The sequence below is a fragment of the Glycine max genome, chromosome 13 (assembly GCF_000004515.6).
Source record: "Glycine max cultivar Williams 82 chromosome 13, Glycine_max_v4.0, whole genome shotgun sequence".
NCBI classification, from domain to species: Eukaryota; Viridiplantae; Streptophyta; class Magnoliopsida; order Fabales; family Fabaceae; genus Glycine; species Glycine max.
In genome coordinates this window covers 29,269,487-29,291,848 of record NC_038249.2, presented here as the reverse complement: position 1 = coordinate 29,291,848, position 22,362 = coordinate 29,269,487, and the positions used below count along the sequence as shown (strand labels likewise).

Below are 22,362 nucleotides of genomic sequence, written 5' to 3'. Positions count from 1 at the left end.
TGATTTTTAAACCTCCAAGTAAATGGTAGTTAATTTTATATTAATTAATTTTATTTTAATATTAGTATAGTATTTACAAATATAAAAGAAAAAAATAATATCGAACAAATGACCCTACAAATTTTACATGACTACACATGCAGTTTTTTGGACTTCAAAATTGCGCACAAAGAAGAAAAATACCGTAAAGTGAATATCCGAAGACACAATTGTGACACAAAGATATAACCATAAATGTTTCGGAAACACAACAAAAAAAATGCAGCCAAATGGTCTCGCATCAAGTAAGCGAATCAACAAAAAAAATATATAAAACAATGTAAAGTAAACAAACCAAGACACCAAAAACCGTAGTCATGCAGTTTTTGACTTCAAAATCATAGCATAATCCAAAAACGCAACATACCAAATAACAAATAAGGAAATCGCAAAATATATATACACGAAGAAGATAAACAACTTAAAGTAAATAAAAAAAGCAACACACGAGAATTATATATACTTTGTGATTTCCTTATTTAAAATAAAAACTATTTAAATATTTAATTTCTGAAAACAAGAATTAAGTATTTTAATTTCTTCCTTTATAATTATTTAAATATTTAATTTTTAATAAATAATAATTTTTATTTTTTTTACTATTTTTACTCATAAAATTAAAACTAACAAGTGTTGGTTAATATCCCAGGAGCTACCCTCAGCAGAATCATAGCCACGCATTAATTCATGGAATACAGCTGTCAAAGTTTGTGTTGTTGGGAAGACTCAACAGTTATTGGTTGACTCAATCTTAATTAAAGCCATCCTTCATAAAATTGCCTATCACTGATTTGATCAGTTCATGAACCCTGCACTTCACTTCAAATTACTCATTTCCATTCATCCACTCGACTCCCTTTCCTACCATGGCACTAGAATTGGTTGGTGGTGCTCTTCTTAATGCTTTCCTTCAGGTTGCATTTGAGAAGCTTGCTTCTCATCTAGTTCGGGACTTCTTTCGTGGAAGAAAGCTTGATCAAAAGCTGCTCAACAACTTGGAAATCAAGCTGAACTCCATACAGGCTCTGGCTAATGATGCAGAACTAAAGCAGTTCAGAGATCCACTTGTCAGAAACTGGCTTCTTAAGGTCAAAGATGCTGTGTTTGACGCAGAGGATATCTTGGATGAAATACAACATGAGATCTCCAAATGCCAGGTCGAAGCTGAAGCTGAAGCTGAGTCTCAAACCTGCACTTGCAAGGTACCAAATTTCTTCAAATCTTCTCCTGCTAGTTCCTTTAACAGGGAAATTAAATCCAGGATGGAAGAAATCCTTGATAGATTAGAACTTCTCTCAAGCCAAAAGGATGATCTAGGCTTGAAAAATGCTAGTGGTGTTGGGGTTGGATCAGAATTGGGTTGTGCAGTACCACAGATATCACAATCAACATCTTCAGTTGTTGAAAGTGATATTTATGGCAGAGATGAAGACAAAAAAATGATTTTTGATTGGCTGACATCTGACAACGGCAATCCTAACCAGCCATCGATACTTTCTATTGTGGGCATGGGTGGGATGGGTAAGACCACACTTGCTCAACTTGTATTCAATGACCCTAGGATCGAGGAGGCTAGATTTGATGTCAAAGCTTGGGTCTGTGTTTCAGATGATTTTGATGCTTTCAGGGTAACAAGAACAATTCTTGAGGCCATCACTAAATCGACTGATGATAGTAGAGACCTAGAGATGGTTCACGGAAGATTGAAAGAAAAATTGACGGGGAAGAGATTTCTTCTTGTTTTGGATGACGTTTGGAACGAAAACCGACTTAAATGGGAAGCTGTGCTAAAACATCTTGTTTTTGGGGCTCAGGGGAGTAGAATTATTGCCACCACACGTAGTAAGGAAGTTGCTTCTACCATGAGGTCAGAAGAACACCTCCTGGAGCAATTACAAGAAGATCATTGCTGGAAGTTGTTTGCTAAACATGCATTCCAAGATGATAATATTCAACCAAATCCAGATTGCAAGGAGATTGGTATGAAGATAGTTGAAAAATGTAAAGGACTTCCTCTGGCCTTGAAAACAATGGGAAGTCTATTACACAACAAGTCATCTGTTACGGAATGGAAAAGCATATTGCAGAGCGAGATATGGGAATTTTCAATAGAGCGTAGTGATATTGTACCTGCTTTAGCACTAAGCTATCACCATCTTCCTTCTCATCTCAAGAGATGTTTTGCTTATTGTGCCTTATTCCCCAAAGATTATGAGTTTGATAAGGAGTGCTTAATACAATTGTGGATGGCTGAAAAATTTCTACAATGTTCTCAACAGGGTAAGAGTCCAGAAGAAGTTGGTGAACAATACTTCAATGATCTATTATCAAGGTGCTTCTTTCAACAATCAAGCAACACAGAGAGAACAGATTTTGTCATGCATGACCTTCTCAACGATTTGGCAAGATTTATTTGTGGGGACATTTGTTTCAGATTGGATGGGAATCAAACAAAAGGTACACCAAAAGCAACCCGTCATTTTTTAATTGACGTTAAATGTTTTGATGGGTTTGGAACTCTATGTGACACAAAAAAGTTACGTACTTATATGCCAACAAGTGACAAATATTGGGATTGCGAGATGTCAATACATGAATTGTTCTCCAAGTTTAATTACTTACGTGTCTTATCTCTGTCTGTTTGTCATGACCTAAGAGAGGTGCCTGACTCTGTGGGTAATCTCAAATATCTCCGTTCCTTAGACTTATCCAATACTGGAATAGAAAAACTACCTGAATCAATATGTTCACTCTACAACTTGCAAATACTGAAGCTAAATGGTTGTGAACATTTGAAGGAGCTGCCCTCAAATTTGCATAAACTCACTGATTTGCATCGCCTTGAATTAATGTATACTGGAGTGAGAAAGGTACCAGCACATTTGGGAAAACTGGAGTATCTTCAAGTATTAATGAGTTCGTTTAATGTTGGCAAAAGTAGGGAGTTCAGTATCCAGCAGCTAGGAGAACTCAATCTTCATGGAAGTCTATCAATTGAGAACCTGCAGAATGTTGAGAATCCCTCAGATGCATTGGCAGTGGATTTAAAAAATAAAACACACCTTGTCGAGCTAGAGTTAGAATGGGATTCAGACTGGAACCCCAATGATTCAATGAAAAAAAGAGATGAAATTGTAATCGAGAATCTACAGCCTTCCAAACACTTGGAGAAGTTGAAGATCAGGAACTATGGGGGTAAACAATTTCCAAGGTGGTTATTCAACAATTCATTATTGAATGTGGTGTCCTTAACCTTGGAGAACTGTCGATCTTGCCAACGTTTGCCTCCCCTTAGACTCTTTCCATTTCTGAAGGAGCTTTCAATTGGAGGGTTTGATGGGATTGTGAGTATTAATGCTGATTTTTACGGGAGTAGCTCTTGTTCATTTACATCCTTGGAATCTTTAAATTTCTTCGATATGAAGGAAAGGGAAGAATGGGAATGTAAAGGTGTGACAGGTGCTTTTCCACGTCTTCAACGTCTTTCTATAGTGGATTGTCCCAAGCTGAAAGGTTTGCCTCCCCTTGGACTTTTGCCATTTCTGAAGGAGCTTTCAATTAAAGGGCTTGATGGGATTGTGAGTATTAATGCTGATTTTTTCGGGAGTAGCTCTTGTTCATTTACATCCTTGGAATCTTTGGAGTTCTCCGATATGAAGGAATGGGAAGAATGGGAATGTAAAGGTGTGACAGGTGCTTTTCCACGTCTTCAACGTCTTTCTATGGAGCGTTGTCCCAAGCTGAAAGGGCACTTGCCAGAGCAACTATGTCATTTAAATTATCTAAAGATTTCTGGGTGCGAACAACTTGTACCTTCTGCTCTCAGTGCCCCAGATATTCATCAATTAACCCTAGGAGACTGTGGAAAGCTGCAAATTGATCATCCGACAACTTTGAAAGAGCTTACCATTAGAGGTCACAACGTGGAGGCAGCTTTACTGGAACAGATTGGGCGCAATTACTCTTGTTCAAATAACAATATTCCCATGCACAGTTGCTATGATTTCCTTCTAAGGTTGCACATTGATGGTGGCTGTGACTCTCTAACGACCTTTCCGCTAGATATCTTCCCAATACTCAGGAAGATTTTTATTAGGAAGTGTCCTAATCTAAAGAGGATTTCACAGGGGCAGGCTCATAATCATCTCCAGAGTCTGTATATCAAAGAGTGCCCCCAATTAGAATCATTGCCTGAAGGAATGCATGTCCTCCTTCCATCTCTTCATGATCTGTGCATAATTGATTGTCCAAAAGTTGAAATGTTTCCCGAAGGAGGTTTGCCATCAAATTTAAAATATATGAGTCTCTATGGTAGTTACAAACTTATGTCCTCATTGAAAAGTGCCTTGGGAGGCAATCACTCTCTAGAAAGCTTAGTTATTGGAGGAGTGGATGTTGAGTGTCTTCCTGACGAAGGTGTACTGCCACACTCTCTTGTTTATCTAGAGATCAGGAAGTGTGGAGATCTAAAAAGACTGGACTACAAAGGTCTCTGCCACCTCTCCTCTCTCAAGGAATTGCTTCTTGTTGGCTGCCCCAGGCTCGAATGCTTACCAGAGGAGGGTCTGCCCAAATCCATTTCAACTTTGTGGATTATCAATTGTCCGTTGCTCAAACAACGTTGCCGGGAACCCGAAGGCGAAGACTGGCCAAAGATTGCTCACATTAAACGCGTGTCGTTATTAGGTAATGATGTTGATGTTTAAGAATTATCGTCAAACTTCTACATGCTTCTTAACGCATCAGCTTTTTTTTTTCTTTTATATCTAATACTTCCTCAGATTCGAATTATAAGATTATTTATAACAATTTATTTGTCTTTTTTTATAAGATTATTTTTTAATTTTTAGATGTATTAATTATTTTTTTCTGTATATTTTTACTTAATTATTTTTTCTATAAACATTAATGAGAGTCAAAATAGGTAGAGAGATAAAAAAATGATAATTTTAAAATAATAACTTTGTAGCTATTCATCAGGTGCTAATTCTCGGCGGTATCTTTGTAGCTTTTGAAATATGATATTGCTTATATTAAATATGAAAAGGCATTCAAAAATCATACTATGCATTGAAAACTCAGTCTTGCTTTGCAGAGCTTCCTATGATGTGGGTTGGGCTTCATTTTCTGTCTCTTGTCATCTTTTTTTGCTTGATGTTCTCATGTTACTTTTCCACGTATCGGTTTTTCTGTTAATTACATGGTTAAATTATTCAGTGGGTCCCTATCTTATTTTAAAATTTTCAGGTAGGTTTCTAAACTAAAAAAATAATAATTAGCTCCCTGATCATGTAAGTTTTTAAATCGAGTCCCTAAGATTTTTAAAATTACCATAAACTGTCATTTTCTGGCAGTTTCAATCTGCGAGATTAATAACCAGAGGCACCTACTATTTTAGTTTAGGGACTTGAAAATTCCAAAATAATTTAGGAACCCACTGCATAATTTAACCTAATAACATATTGTGTAGCTTTCTGTTTTCAAATGTTTCCTTAACTTCGAAGAAACTATAAAGAATCTTAAATGAAGCAACATTTTATCTTTTGTTTTATTCATCTTAGATTCTTAAAATCTACTAATGTCCATTCTTCTCATCTAATTATTGAAATGCATTTATGATATCAGATTGAAAGAGCTGTCAACCAGGAGCTATGTTAGTACAGGATTTCCAAATTGGTTTGTACTTTGAAGATTAATCAATATCGGGGGAGTAATAGTTTGTACGTCAAAAGTATCATCAGAAATTCCAGCCACTGAATGCCTCCAAATATTCTAGCTTTGAATAAGGTATGTACTCTGGTACATATAGTTACTTGTTTCTAATCAAATAGTTACTTGTTACATATAGTTACTCATCCCTATACTGCAATCTTGTTTATTGGAAATGTTTTACATTTTTACTCTCTAGATAGCATCAAATTGTAGCATAAGTGACACCTAATATTAATGGGGGAGGATGGCTTAACTTACACAGATCAGGGATGACTTTGAGTAAAAATCTACAAAAGTCTAATAGATGTTATATCCCAAGCATTAACAGATTAATACAATAAGATTTACTTTTGCATATGTATGCATCCACTTTCTTTCACAAACTAACTACTTTTGTCTATTCCTTTTTACGTGCAACAATTTCGAACATCATTGTGCTCCACCTTGTAGTTGAATTCTGTCAAAATACATTGTTTTATTTACTGGTCATGTTTGCTGATTATCAGGAGACTAGGAAATTGGTGAAGGTCGTCAAACTCAAATTTTCTTGTGTCCATGGAAAAGATACATTGCACGATGACCAATGTCCTCCTGGTGCCTTTGAAAGTCCTTGAGTGCAGGTGGTTAATGAGATGCAGATTAGCTACTTGCTATCCTGGGAGATGCATGCTTATTCTAAATTGTTTTAAACATTAGTTTATGTACAGCTAAATTTGTAACAGGATTATGGGCATTGCTTTTATCGGGAATTCACTGACTTATTAATTCCAGAGCTTACATCATGCAAGTACATTTCTAAAATTTCAAATTTGTTTTCTTCTAAAACTGTGAATTCATGATACTTCTAACTTCTTTGGGGCTCTCTTCAGCTATCTGAATCCATGTAAATACTCTATAATTATTTTCTAAACCCAAATTTTATTCATGGGTGTAGACGTCTGAATTATTTGTCAGATAAGATATTTAACAGATGAATTTTGTTCCCAATTTTTTTTTATAAAGAATTGTCGTCTAAAAAAGTGTTTATTTCATTTTTCTTTTATTGCAAAGCTTTGAAATTGTTAAATGCGATTTTAGGCCCTAAATTAAATCTAACTAGAAGAGCTCCACAAGCAATAAGCAATTTAATTTGTTGCATTATAAAAGTTTAAAACTTAAAACTAAACAGAAATGCATTTCATTAATTTGCATGATGTCATTTAGTTAATGAATCAAACCAAAAGCACCATTGGCTGCATGTAGTAAATCACTCTTTATCTTTGCAGTCTCGAACTTAATGCGTTAATCTTACGTCAATTGAAATCCTTGATATTTCTTTCATTTAATCATTTTGATTCTCAATACTACATGACTAACTATATCTCAACTTTTGTAGCACTATTTTTTTTAGCCTTCACCGTGGAACTTAGAAACATCATTGTCTCTTGGCATTTATTTTCTGCACTTCCACCATTCCATGCTGCACCTCCCATCGCATCCAGGAAAGCCCATTACAAAATGCAGTAAGAAGTATACGATGCAATAATGATGAAAGTGCACAATACATTGCCTTGGCTCTCTTATATTATTTCTTTTTGTTTGGGCCCTTTACATAAATGGTTAGTATAAAAAAACAGCAACTTTCATGTAGCTGAAGTTTAAACAAAAATCACCAAATTAACTATTTTACTTTTTTTTTTTCATTTGTTTGTAAATAGTCTTTAATTTTTATTTTCTTCACTTCTATACTCTTAAAATGTAATAATTAGCTTTAGCTTTAATTTTTTAAAACATAAAATTGTTTTTATCCCAACTTCTCTTTAATGAAGGAAAACTCAAAATAAGAACTTTGCAAAAACATTACATTAAGTTAAACAAGAGGGTATTTTGTATTTTGTTATTGATTCCCGCTACCCACTTATATTCAATGTTTATTCTATTTGAATTTTTTTTTTTTTATTCTTAAGATAACCAGATATTTAGGCCTATCTATTATTAATGCAATACATTTATAACACTATCATCCTTTCTTTGGTTAGAAACTAACATACAAAGACACCAATCATCATCAAAGTCAACTTCGAATATTAGAGACAAGCATCAGAACACCCTACACAACTTAATGTTACTTGAACGAGCAATATTAATCTAGCACAACATAGATACAAAGTTTAGAATAAAGTCAACTAGTAGAACTATATGTAGTACGGATATAAAAAATCACATCAATTTCTCCAGGCTACAACTCCAAACTCCCATTTTTTCATGATTTCTGCATGATGATAAGCACAAGGTGAGATTTTACCAAAAAAAAAAACAAAACAGAGAGACTCATAACATACACTTTACAATAAAAGATAAACATAAAAAGAACTAGTCTTCCAAATGAGGGCATCTCTAAAGTCTAACCTGCATTGGAAGGTAAATTTGAACTCTGGAGGGAGTTCCTCTTCAGAGTAGAGGCGGTCAGAGAAGTAAATCCTTCTCAGGCGACAGTTTGCATGTACCTGAACTTGCAGTGTCTCCACATAATTAGTACCATATGCTCTCTTGGTGAAATCAGCCAGGTTAAACTGTGGATTTGATTCCACCCCTCATCCATTCTCAGTGGCATAGTGCACATGTAGGGCTTTACCCGAGTGACAGCCTATTATGACATGAAAATAAGAGAACATGAAATCATTTGTAATCCATATTTGACAGTATTTCAAAAAGAAATGGGATCCATGTATTTCAGAAAACATATCAAGATTGTTTTAGCAAAAATGTTTGTTATAATTTTCCTAATCTTTTTATTTTTATAAACATCACAGTATACCTAAAGAATGACATTGGATGATAATAAGAACTATTTTAACACTAATATTCCCCAGTCTTACGGTGATTTAAAAATGAAAGATTGTACTTAATCTCAATGCAATTCTGCACATACAAACTAATCGAATGTAGATGCAGTAAAAAAATGTGAATTTCATCAGACTCGAGGAACATAACCAAGATTCTTCTTCTAAGACTTTCTAACTAAAAAATACAATGATCCAAAAATAGAATCATGCCAAAGCATTACTATTTAGAAAATCAAAGTTCTCTATAATATTAGGTACAACCAAGCAGTCATGCACAAAATACATATGGAAGAAATTAAAATTCTGCAAGTTGTGGGTAAACCCATTAGACACAAAAACATGGGCAGACTTACACACTTGAAAATTTGAGGCTCGAAATCGTCGCCTGACATTCTTATCATCCAAAACTTGAATCTCAAATGTGAAATACTTCATTAGATTCTTGACAATCAAAACCAAGAATGGAAGTTTTATACCAAGTGTTGCAGCTGGGTCAGCTGGGCACGTAATGTATGTGGACTGAATATTTGATCCAATTATTTCCAGTACATTGGATTGTATGTCTTCATCCTGTGGTCGTTTAACATGGCCATTCACAACTAAACAAAGTTCAAGAAAAATCAGTCACATAATATTTACCTTGAACATGAAAAAGATTGTTCTTATAATCAAACAAGCCACAAATATGCTAACTATGAGGTCAGCTTTCATGATTTTTCCATAGGAGGGCATTTGGGTTTTTCAGAATTTATAAGAGGATTACTCAGTTGTTTTTATCTGAAGGCATTCAAAATGGTAATACACAATTATGTAGCAGCATGAGACACCTGCCAAAGAAACAAGTACCAAACCCTATCTGCCGGGCTATTACAGCCACTACCAATACCCATTCGGGTTTGGCCAGACATTTTCATAAATGTGAATGGTAGTAGATGTGGATTGAATATACATTACAGTAACTAGAACGACAGTTTTGCTGAATATAGAATGTGATTTTTCAACCTCCAAGTAAATGGTAGTTAATTTTATATTAATTAATTTTATTTTAATATTAGTATAGTATTTACAAATATAAAAGAAAAAATAATATCGAACAAATGACCCTACAAATTTTACATGACTACACATGCAGTTTTTTGGACTTCAAAATCGCGCACATAGAAGATAAACACCGTAAAGTAAACATAGGAAGACACAACTATGACACAAAGATATAACCATAAATGTTTCGAAAACACAACAAAAAAAATGTAGCCAAACAGTCCCGCGACAAGTAAGCGAATCAGCCAAAAAAGTACATAAACATCGTAAAGTAAACAAACCAAGACCCCACAAAGCCGTAGTCATGCAGTTTTTGACTTCAAAATCATAGCATAATCCAAAAACGCAATATACCAAATAACAAATAAGGAAATCACAAAGTATATATACACGAACAAGATAAGCAGCGTAAAGTAAACAAAAAAAGCAACACACGACGAACCTGTACTGATGCAGAGCTAACCTGAAAATGACAGCATAACAAAAATATAGCAAAATAACAAATAAAAAATTACGATCACAGCAAGCCATCTTTGCCAAAAACAAAAGGCAGATGCAAATAGGGTTAGTGGTCACAGCAAGCCATCTCTGTTCTTCGCACACCTCTCTTCTCAATCCCCCTTTTTCATTTTTCACTTCAGGCTTTAAAAAGGACTTTCTGTCTTCGAAGGCGCGCTTAGAGCGAGTAAGTGAACTTTGGCTTAGCGAGCTAGGCGCGCTAAGCGTCAGAAAAGACAAACGACTCGCTAGGCGAGCTGATGACGCGTTGGGCACGTGCTTGCATGACAGTTTCTCTTCAAGATTCCTCTAACTCGTTAAGCGAGCTAATGTCTCACTTAACGAATGATACTCGCTAAATGCATGGGCCTCGCTTAGCGAGACACTAGCTGCTTCACCTTCCAATTTTTCCCATTTTTACTTGAAATTGAAGTGGAAATTGCATTAATTTCATGTGGAGAGTATCTACTGAGCAAATATTAAACTAAACAAGCAATTATTTACAATCCTACAAAAATAACCAAAAATTGGGGAAAAGATAAACATTTTCTAAAACATTTCTATACAAAAGTTAGTTATAGATGATGACTAACAATAATGAAAATGGCAAAACAAACCCCACATCCACAAGCTTCTTCAAAGACTATCAAAGGTTCAAAGCCAACATCTGAAGGACAATCTTCTCAAAAAAACTATCAAAAGTGCACAACCAGTACCTATGCCACAAGCTTGATCAAACATTGCCAAACGTGCAAAGTCAAGACTTCATGCACAAGCTTCATCAAACACTATAAAGCGTGCAAAGTTAGGACCTCAAGCACAAGCTTCATCAAAGACTATCAAAAGTGCACAACCAACACCTAAGCCATAAGCTTCATCAAAGATTGTCAAAAGTGCCAAGTCTGCACCACCACCAGCTTCTCAATCACAACCTGTTACACATATGTCTTTGAGGATTGAAAAGTCCACCAACTTGGTGAGATTTCAAGTGATGGTGAACATTATGTTGTATGTGACATTAATTTTGTTAGTTTATTTTTGTAAGGAAATTTTGTTTTATTGGGCGAGGCAATAACTAACAAAAAAGTCAAGTGATTTGAAAGATCAATACCTGTTGCATGAATAGCCCCTAAGGGGATCCAAAGTCTGAAAAAGTTAATTTATTATTGATGTAATTCAAAGGAAAATAATGCAATCGACAAGATTGACTGAATTATGTACGAGATTGGCTTTTCCAACACAAGCAACATCTGGTGTTGTCGCTAGTCTTGACAAGGTTGTTTTTTTAATTTGGTTTAACAATCTTATTTGATTGAACCCTTCTCCTTGATATAACAATGTTCAATACTTATAAACTTTTGATTTTTAGGTTGCTCAACAAGTAGGAGATAGAAGGGTTGTGGATAAGGTCAAAGTTGTTAGACCACCTAAACTAGTGACAAGAAGCAAAGTCAAAAGTAGGAACCGTGTGTATCAAGAAGTTAGTAGCCTTCCTGTTGGACAATAAGGAACACCCAAGAAGTAGTAAGGGTTCATAAGTGAAAATTTTGAGACCATCATTGGAGACTTATTTTTTGGATGGCTGATTGTTTATCGATGTAATTAGGCCTTTTTGGTTGGCTTTTTTTTAATCTATACCACATTAGCCAAAGTTGTCTTTTGGTTTAATGTTGCGGGCTTTGAGATCATGTTCAATACTCTTTACTTAATAATTACATTGTTTAATGTTAAGTAATGTAGTTCTAAATTGTTAAGTACTTTTATTTTGTAACTATGACAAGTTTGTTATTGTCATTGTTATTAGACTATAATTCTACATTTTGATAGGAATTTTTTACAAAACGTTTCAAATATTAAGGACGCATCACAATCATTTTTATTCTTAATTTTTTTTAGTCTTTGATAAATTAATTTTATTCTTTGATAAATTAGTTAATTTTATTTTAGTCTTAACTAATAATAAATAAATTTTTTAATAAGAAAATAAATACAAAATTTATTAATTTAACAGAAAATAAAAAAAGATATTAATGATTAAAAATATGATTATTTTATTAAAAATTTAATGTAAAACAAAAATTTATTAAAAAACATGAAAATCATATATCTATTAATAATTAAAAATATATTTTAGTCTATTTCATATTTTATAGCATTATCCATAAATTAGGATATAGTTGCTGGACGACATGCATAGCTTACATTAATATTTTAATTTAAAAAATATAGTCAAAATTTCGTTAGAGTAGATAAAGGAAGTAAAGCAAATTTGATGTTGGCCACCGAAATTGACTAAAAGCTCTAAAATTACTAATATTTCATTGCAGTAGATAAAGGAAGTAAAGCAAATTTGACGCGCTCCACACATTATCCGAACCTACAAAAATTGCAATTTAATAGAACCTCAGAACAATGTTATTGTTAATCTTTTATTTTATTCGTTTTAATTTAATTTAATTAAAATATGATATTATATAAAATGACACATTATTATCTTATTTCATGAAGCCATCTAAACCAGAAGATGTGAATAAATCAAATCAAAGAAATTCAAATGAGTATCTTATATTTGATTCTGTAGAGAATCATATCACTTTATTAGAGTTAATTATTATTTTGTCTCAAGCTGCTAGATTTTGAAGTCTTTTTTTTTTCTGATTGAAACAAGTTGATACTCAATAACTTGCCTGACCAATTTTTCTTTGTTGAATTTTGCAGTGTGCAGAACTTTATAGTCTATTATTATGCATTATAAATGTTATTTGATTTTAATGGTCAACTGGTCATTGGTTTATTTATTTTAGAGGATGAACGGGTTGTCTTTTTAGTCTATTATTATTGTTTACCCTTTAAACATCTCTTTGTCAGTAAGTTGCTAAATCATGTGCGAGATTGGCTTTTCCAACACAAGCAATATTGGTGTTGTTACTAGTCTTGACAAGGTTGTTTTTTTAATTTGATTTAACAATCTTATTTGATTGAACCCTTCTCCTTGATATAACAATGTTCAATACTTATAAATTTTTTATTTTTAGGTTGCTCAACAAGTAGGAGATAGAAGGGTTATGGACAAGGTCAAAGTTGTTAGAACACCTAAACTAGTGACAAGAAACAAAGTTAAAAGCAGGAACCGTGTGTATCAAGAAGGTAGTAGTCTTCTTATTGGACAATAAAAAATACCTAAGAAGTAGTAAGAGTTCATAAGTGAAAATTTTGAGACCATCATTGGAGACTTATTTTTTGGGATGTAATTAGGCCTTTTTGGTTGCCTTTTTTTTTTTTATCTATACCATATTAGCCAAAGTTGCCTTTCGGTTTAATGTTGTGGGCTTTGAGATCATGTCCAATACTCTTTACTTAATAATTACATTGTTTAATGTTAAGTAATGTAGTTCTAAAATGTTAAGTAGTCTTATTTTGTAACTATGACAAGTTTGTTATTATCATTGTTATTAGACTATAATTCTACAATTTGATAGGAATCTCTTACAAAACGTTTTAAATATTAGGGATCCATCATAATCATTTTTTTTTATTATGAATCAAATATAAAATTCAAATATATATTAGGAATAAAAAATATATTTAAGTTAAATTTATATATTAGAAATTGATTGATCACACTAAATTTGCTTAAATGTTTCATGAAGCCAACTAAACGAGAAGATGTCAATAAATCAAATAAATCCAAATGCGTATCTTATATTTGATTCTGCAAACGTTTTTAATAACCAAATCCCTTGATTAGAGTTAGTTATTATTTATATATTTGTCGAATGTATTCTCTTCATTCCATAATTCTGTCCGTTGACACCTTTTCATAGCTTATATACATGTTAGATGTTAGGTTCCTTGGATTTATTTATTGATAAGTTAGCCATCGAAATTGACTCATGCACTAAAGTTGCTTAATATTTTTTTGTTAAAGTTAATACGTAGAGTAAATCAAGGATGTACATAAATGAAACAAATCTGCATCCATATAAGATATTTGATAAGTTTAAATATGTTTTTTAATTTTTAATAAATATTTGATTTTTGTGTTTATTTTTTTAGAAATTTTGTTTTACTTTGAGTATTTAATAAAATAATAATTTTATTTTTATTGTCAATATTTTGTTTTAGTATATAATAAATTAACGAATTTTATATTTATTTTTTGATAAATTAATTAATTTTATTTTAGTCTTGACTAATAATAAATATTTTTTTATCAGGAATAAATACAAAATTTGCTAATTATTGATAGGTTTAAAGATGTCTTTTAATCTTTAATAAATATTTTATTTTTGTATTTTTTTTATAAATTTTGTTTTACTTTAATTTTTTAATAAAATAATAATTTTATTTTTATTTTTAATATTTTGTATTAGTCTTTGATAAATTAGTTAATTTTATTTTAATCTCGACTAATAATAAATATTTTTTTTAATCAAAAAATAAATACAAAGTTTATTAATTTAACAGAAAATAAAAAAAGATATCAATGATTAAAAATATGATTATTTTATTAAAAATTTAATACAAAACAAAAATTTATTAAAAAAACATGAAAATCGTATATTTATTAATAATTAAAAATATATTTAAGTTTATTTCATATTTTGTAGCATTATCCATAAATTAGGACATAGTTCCTGGACGACATGCATAGCTTACATTAATATTTTAATTTAAAAAATATAGTTCAAAATTTCGTTGGAGTAGATAAAGAAAGTAAAGCAAATTTGATGTGGGCAAACACATTATTATGCTGTCGGGAAGAATCAACAGCTTTACCATCAAACCTTCATGTAGAGCCACCCAAATTGACTAAAACCTCTAAAACTACTAATATTTCATTGCAGTAGATAAAGGAAGTAAAGCAAATTTGACGCACTCCACACGTTATCCCAACCTACATTATTATCTGAACCTACAAAAATTGCAATTTAATAGAACCTCGTAACAATGTTATTGTTAATCTTTTATTTTATTCGTTTTAATTTAATTTAATTAAAATGTGATATCATATAAAACACACATTATTATCTTATTTCATGAAGCCATCTAAACGAAAAAATGTGAATAAATTAAATCAAAGAAATTCAAATGAGTATGTTATATTTGATTCTGTAATCGTTTCCGAAATCATATCACTTTATTAGAGTTAATTATTATTTATATATTTGTTGAATGTATTCTCTTTATTTCATAATTATATTATTTAACACATTCTCATCATGACTCGTATATATTTTAGATGTTAGATTTCTTGGATTTATTTATTGATAAGTTAGCCATCAAAATTGACTCATATATTAAACTTGTTTAATATTTTTTATTATGATCAATAATAATGAAACAAATCTGCATGTATATAAGATTTTTGATAGATTTAAATAAATATTTAATTTTTAATAAATATTTAATTTTTATATTTATTTTTTAATAATTTTTTACGTTGAATCTCAGTTAAAATAATAGTTTTATTTTTTATCATTAATATTTTATTTTATTCTCTAATAAATTAATAGACTTTATATCTGTTTCATGATAAATTAGTCAATTGTTGTTGTAATCTTGATTAATAATAAATGAATTTTATTTTATTAAAAAATAAAATACAAAATTTATTAACATATTAAAAATAAAAAAAAAATATCAAAGATAAAAAATAAATTAATATTTTAATAAAAATTCAACACAAAATAAAATTTATTGAAAGACAAACAAAAAAATCATATATTTATCAACGATAAAATCATATTTAATTTTGTTTGATATCTATAAATCAGGATATAGTCCCGCATGACATGCATAGCTTGCATTAATATTTTAATTTAAAAAATATACTTCAAAATTTCTTTTCATTATAATATACTGTTTTTATTTTTTTTATAATGACTAAAAACGGTTACTATAGATTATTTGAAATATTATTTCACAATAATTATTTAAATTACTATTTTATCTAATAGGTAATTAATTTTAATTTCTCTTATACCTTATATTTAAAAATATAGTCTACTATATATAATCAATTATATATCTATAATAAATAATATTAATTAATTAAAAATATCATACTTTAGATATAAAGAGCTCTTAATACAAGTTTAATAAAGTATTTATAAAAAATATTCGTAAAATTAAGCGATTAATCCGTGGGGTCACACACTAGTTGTTAAAAATATAACATGCCAAAAGAAAAAGGAAAAAAAAAAGTTTGAGTCTTTAATAATGTGAACAGAGTTTGCTCTTCTTTGTTCAGTTGTCCAATAGGTTCCTTTCACGATTTTGTCGGCACGTTAACGTTATGTCTCAAATTATTGTTAAGTTAGCCACCCAAATTGACTAAAACCACTAAAGTTGCTACATATTTCATTAAAGTAAATAATAAAAGAAGTAAAGCAAATTAGATGTGCTCCACACATTATTATGCTGTCGGGAAGAATCAACAGCTACTGTTTTGCCATCAAACCTTCAAGTAAAGCCATCTCAACAAAATAGTCACTCATTCATTACCTCTTCTCACTATCTTCATTACCCTTTCTTACTTCCAATTTTCACAACCCTTTCTTCTTTTCTTTCCAACCATGCCAGTACTCGAAACCCTTGGTGGTGCTCTTTTTGGTGCTGTCCTTCAGGTGCTGTTTGACAAGCTGGATTCTCATCAAGTTTTGGATTACTTTCGTGGAAGAAAGCTCAATGAGAAGCTGCTGAAAAAGTTGAAGGGGAAGCTGAGGTCTGTCAATACTGTGGTTGATGATGCAGAACAAAAGCAGTTCACTGATGCAAATGTGAAAGCATGGCTTGATGAGGTCAGAGACGTGTTGCTTGATACCGAGGATCTGTTGGAGGAAATAGACTACGAATTCTCCAAAACTGAGTTGGAAGCTGAATCCCAGACCAGTGCAAGCAAGGTATGCAATTTTGAATCAATGATCAAAGATGTCCTTGATGAACTAGATTCTCTTTTAGACCAAAAGGATGATCTAGGTTTGAATAATGTTAGTGGTGTTGGGGTTGGATCAGGATCGGGTAGTAAAGTGTCACAGAAATTGTCATCCACATCTTTGGTGGTTGAAAGTGTTATTTATGGCAGAGATGATGACAAAGCTACGATCCTTAATTGGCTGACTTCTGACACTGACAATCATAACGAGCTATCAATACTTTCGATTGTGGGGATGGGTGGGATGGGTAAGACCACGCTTGCCCAACATGTGTATAACAACCCAAGGATAGTGGAGGCTAAATTTGACATCAAAGTCTGGGTCTGTGTGTCGGATGATTTTGATGTTTTGATGGTAACCAAAAACATTCTTAACAAAATCACTAACTCAAAAGATGACAGTGGAGACGACCTAGAAATGGTTCATGGAAGATTGAAAGAAAAGTTGTCGGGGAAAAAATATCTTCTCGTTCTGGATGATGTTTGGAACGAACATCGAGATCAATGGAAGGCTTTACAAACTCCTCTTAAATATGGGGCTAAGGGAAGTAAAATTCTTGTCACGACTCGCAGTAACAAGGTTGCTTCAATCATGCATTCAAACGAAGTACGTGGACTAAAGCAATTACGAGAAGATCACAGCTGGCAAGTTTTCTCTCAGCATGCATTCCAAGATGATTATCCTGAGTTGAATGCTGAGCTGAAGGATATTGGGATAAAGATAGTTGAGAAGTGCCATGGGTTGCCTCTAGCCTTAGAAACAGTTGGATGTCTTTTACACAAAAAGCCATCTTTTTCACAATGGGAACGTGTACTGAAAAGCAAGCTATGGGAGTTACCGATAGAAGACAGTAAAATCATCCCTGCTTTATTGTTGAGCTATTACCATCTTCCTTCTCATCTCAAGAGATGTTTCGCACAGTGTGCCTTATTCCCCAAAGATCACAAGTTTCACAAGGAGAGCTTAATTCAGTTCTGGGTGACTCAAAATTTTGTACAGTGCTCTCAACAGAGTAATCCTCAAGAAGAAATTGGTGAACAATACTTCAATGATCTATTATCAAGGTCCTTCTTTCAACGATCAAGTAGAGAAAAGTATTTTGTCATGCATGACCTTCTCAATGATTTGGCAAAATATGTTTGTGGGGACATCTGTTTCAGGTTAGAAGTTGATAAACCAAAAAGTATATCAAAAGTCCGTCATTTTTCATTTGTATCTCAATACGATCAATATTTGGATGGGTACGAGAGTTTATATCATGCTAAAAGGCTACGGACATTTATGCCCACATTTCCAGGACAACATATGCGTCGTTGGGGTGGTAGGAAACTAGTAGATAAGTTGTTCTCCAAGTTTAAGTTCTTACGCATCCTATCTTTGTCTTTTTGTGACCTTCAAGAGATGCCTGACTCTGTAGGCAATCTTAAGCATCTTCGTTCGTTAGACCTTTCCGATACTGGCATAAAAAAACTACCTGATTCAACGTGTTTTCTCTGTAACTTGCAAGTCTTGAAGCTGAATCATTGCTACCTTTTGGAGGAGCTACCCTCAAATTTGCATAAACTCACCAATTTGCGCTGTCTTGAATTTATGTACACTAAAGTGAGAAAGATGCCAATGCATATTGGAAAACTAAAGAATCTTCAGGTGTTGAGTTCGTTTTATGTTGGAAAGGGCAGCGACAACTGCAGTATTCAACAGTTAGGGGAACTCAATCTTCATGGAAGGCTACCAATTTGGGAGCTGCAAAATATTGTGAATCCCTTGGATGCATTGGCAGCAGATTTGAAAAATAAAACCCATCTTCTGGATCTAGAGTTAGAATGGGATGCGGACCGGAACCTTGATGATTCAATAAAAGAAAGACAAGTACTTGAGAATCTGCAACCTTCAAGACATTTGAAGAAATTGTCAATCAGGAACTACGGTGGTGCTCAATTTCCTAGTTGGTTATCGGATAATTCATCATGTAATGTGGTGTCCTTAAGCTTGAAGGACTGTAAATATTGCCTATGTTTGCCTCCCCTTGGACTTTTGCCACGTCTGAAGGAGCTTTCAATTGAAGGGTTTGATGGGATTGTGAGTATTAATGCTGATTTTTTCGGGAGTCGCTCTTCTTCATTTGCATCCTTGGAAACACTGGAGTTCTGCCAGATGAAGGAATGGGAAGAATGGGAATGTAAAGGTGTGACAGGTGCTTTTCCACGTCTTCAACGTCTTTTTATAGTGCGTTGTCCCAAGCTGAAAGGTTTGCCTGCCCTTGGACTTTTGCCATTTCTGAAGGAGCTTTCAATTAAAGGGCTTGATGGGATTGTGAGTATTAATGCTGATTTTTTCGGGAGTAGCTCTTGTTCATTTACATCCTTGGAATCTTTGAAGTTCTCCGATATGAAGGAATGGGAAGAATGGGAATGTAAAGGTGTGACAGGTGCTTTTCCACGTCTTCAACGTCTTTCTATGGAGTGTTGTCCCAAGCTGAAAGGGCACTTGCCAGAGCAACTATGTCATTTAAATTATCTAAAGATTTCTGGGTGCCAACAACTTGTACCTTCTGCTCTCAGTGCCCCTGATATTCATCAATTATACCTAGCAGACTGTGAAGAGCTGCAAATTGATCATCCAACAACTTTGAAAGAGCTTACCATTGAAGGTCACAACGTGGAGGCAGCCTTACTCGAACAGATTGGGCGCAATTACTCTTGTTCAAATAACAATATTCCCATGCACAGTTGCTATGATTTCCTTCTAAGCTTGGACATCAATGGTGGCTGCGACTCTCTAACGACCTTTCCGCTAGATATCTTCCCAATACTCAGGAAGATTTTTATCAGGAAGTGTCCTAATCTAAAGAGGATTTCACAGGGGCAGGCTCATAATCATCTCCAGAGTCTTGGTATGAGAGAGTGCCCCCAATTAGAATCATTGCCTGAAGGAATGCATGTCCTCCTTCCATCTCTTGATCGGCTGCACATAGAGGATTGTCCAAAAGTTGAAATGTTTCCCGAAGGAGGTTTGCCATCAAATTTAAAAGGAATGGGTCTCTTTGGTGGTAGTTACAAACTTATCTACTTATTGAAAAGTGCATTGGGAGGCAATCACTCTCTAGAAAGATTATCTATTGGAGGAGTGGATGTTGAGTGTCTTCCTGAGGAAGGTGTACTGCCACACTCTCTTGTTAATCTATGGATAAGGGAGTGTCCAGATCTAAAAAGACTGGACTACAAAGGTCTCTGCCACCTCTCCTCTCTCAAGACATTGCATCTTGTTAACTGCCCCAGGCTCCAATGCTTACCAGAGGAGGGTCTGCCCAAATCCATTTCAACTTTGTGGACTTACAATTGTCCGTTGCTCAAACAACGTTGCCGGGAACCCGAAGGCGAAGACTGGCCAAAGATTGCTCACATTAAACGCGTGTCGTTACACGGTAATGATGTTGATATTTAAGAATTATCGTCAAACTTCTACATGCTTCTTAACGCATCAGCTTTTTTTTTTTTCCTTTTATATCTAATACTTCCTCTTATCCTAATTATAAGATTATTTATAATAATTTATTTATCTTTTTTTATAAGGTTATTTTTTTAATTTTTAGATGTATTAATTATTTTTTTTCTGTATATTTTTACTTAATTATTTTTTTTATAAACATTAATGAGAGACAATTAAATAAGTATAGAGATAAAAAAATAATAATTTTAAAATAATAACTTTGTAGCTATTCATCAGGTGCTAATTCTCCGCAGTAGCTTTGTAGCTTTTGAGATATGATATTGTTTATATATTAAATATGAAAAGGCATTCAAAAATCATACTATGCGCTGAAAACTTAGTCTTGCTTTGCAGAGCTTCCTATGATGTGGGTTGGGCTTCGTTCTCTGTCTCTTGTCATCTTTTTTTGCTTAATGTTCTCATGTACTTTTTCACATATCAGTTTTTCTGTTAATTACATGGTTAAGTTATTCGGTTGGTCCTTATATTATTTTAAAATTTTTAAGTAGGTTTCTAAACTAAAAAAATAATAATTAAGTCCTTGATCATGTAAGTTTTTTAATCGAGTCCCTAAGATTTTTAAAATTACCATAAACTATCATTTTCTGGCAGTTTCAATCTGCCAGATTTTTAAAATTACTTTTGCATATGTATGCATCCTCTTTCTTTCACAAACTAACTCCTTTTGTCTATTCCTTTTTACTTGCAACAATTGAGTGCAGGTGGTTAATGAGATGCAGATTAGCTACTTGCTATCCTGGGAGATGCATGCTTATTCTACATTGTTTTAAACATTAGTTTATGTACAGCTAAATTTGTAACAGGATTATGGGCATTGCTTTTATCGGGAATTCACTGACATGTACATTTCTAAAATTTCAAATTTGTTTTCTTCTAAAACTAATGATCGTGAATTCATGATACTTCTAACTTCTTTGGGGCTCTCTTCAGCTATCTGAATCCATGTAAATACTCTATAATTATTTTCTAAACCCAAATTTTATTCATGGTTTTAGACGTCTGAATTATTTATCAGATAAGATATTTAACAAATGAATTTTGTTCCCAATTTTTTTTATGAAGAATTGTCGTCTAAAAAAGTATTTATTTCATTTTTCTTCTATTGCAAAGCTTTGAAAATGTTAAATGTGATTTTAGGCCCTAAATTAAATCTAACTAGAAGAGCTCCGCGAGCAATAAGCATTTTAATTTGTTGCATTATAAAAGTTTAAAACTTAAAAATAAACAGAAATGCATTTCATTAATTTGCATGGTGTCATTTAGCTAATGAATCAAACCAAAAGCACCATTAAACTTAGAGACATCATTGTCTCTTGGCATTTATTTTCTGCACTTCCGCCATTACATCCTGCACCTCCCATCGCATCCAAGAAGCCCATTACAAAATGCAATAATGATGAAAGTGCACAATACAAAAGTCTTAATTGGCTCTCTTGTTATGTATTTCTTTTTGTTTTGGCCCTTTACATAAATGATTAATATAAAAAAAAACAACAACTTTCATGTAGCTTAAGTTTTACCAAAAATCAAGAAATTAACTATTTTACTTTTTTTTTTCATTTTTTTGTAAATAGTCTTTAATTTTTATTTTCTTAACTTCAATACTCTTAAAATGTAATAATTAGCTTTAATTTTTAAAAACATAAAATTGTTTTTATCCCAACTTCTCTTTAAAGAAGGAAAACTCAAAATAAGAACTTTGCAAAAACATTACATTAAGTTAAACAAGAACGTATTTTGTATTTTGTTATTGATTCCCGCTACCCACTTATATTCAATGTTTATTCTATTTGAATTTT

At 32.6% G+C, this 22,362-nt stretch overlaps 2 protein-coding genes and 1 pseudogene across 4 annotated transcripts; 2 read left to right on the top strand and 1 right to left on the bottom strand.

Annotated features, from left to right (window-relative positions):
• The first annotated feature begins 731 nt into the window (after nt 1-731).
• Nucleotides 732-6,672, top strand: LOC102661203 (putative disease resistance protein At3g14460). 2 transcript variants are annotated; one of them, XM_041008211.1, is made up of 4 exons: nt 732-3,318; nt 3,553-4,725; nt 5,665-5,826; nt 6,258-6,672. In XM_041008211.1, the coding sequence occupies exons 1-3, from the start codon at nt 906-908 to the stop codon at nt 5,667-5,669; spliced, it is 3,591 nt and encodes a 1,196-aa protein (XP_040864145.1). In that variant the 5' UTR covers nt 732-905; the 3' UTR covers nt 5,670-5,826; nt 6,258-6,672. The 2 variants fall into 2 exon arrangements, with proteins under 2 accessions (XP_040864145.1, XP_040864144.1); XM_041008210.1 differs by having other exon boundaries at nt 735-4,725.
• Nucleotides 6,673-7,795: 1,123 nt separating this feature from the next.
• Nucleotides 7,796-9,484, bottom strand: LOC100806683 (cilia- and flagella-associated protein 20-like; annotated as a pseudogene).
• Nucleotides 9,485-16,458: 6,974 nt separating this feature from the next.
• On the top strand, nt 16,459-21,446 carry LOC100806158 (putative disease resistance protein At3g14460). Of its 2 annotated transcripts, XM_041008208.1 has the most exons (3): nt 16,459-19,067; nt 19,302-20,477; nt 21,265-21,446. In XM_041008208.1, the coding sequence occupies exons 1-3, from the start codon at nt 16,694-16,696 to the stop codon at nt 21,270-21,272; spliced, it is 3,558 nt and encodes a 1,185-aa protein (XP_040864142.1). In that variant the 5' UTR covers nt 16,459-16,693; the 3' UTR covers nt 21,273-21,446. The 2 variants fall into 2 exon arrangements, with proteins under 2 accessions (XP_040864142.1, XP_014621131.1); XM_014765645.3 differs by having other exon boundaries at nt 16,459-20,477.
• The last annotated feature ends 916 nt before the right edge of the window (nt 21,447-22,362 follow it).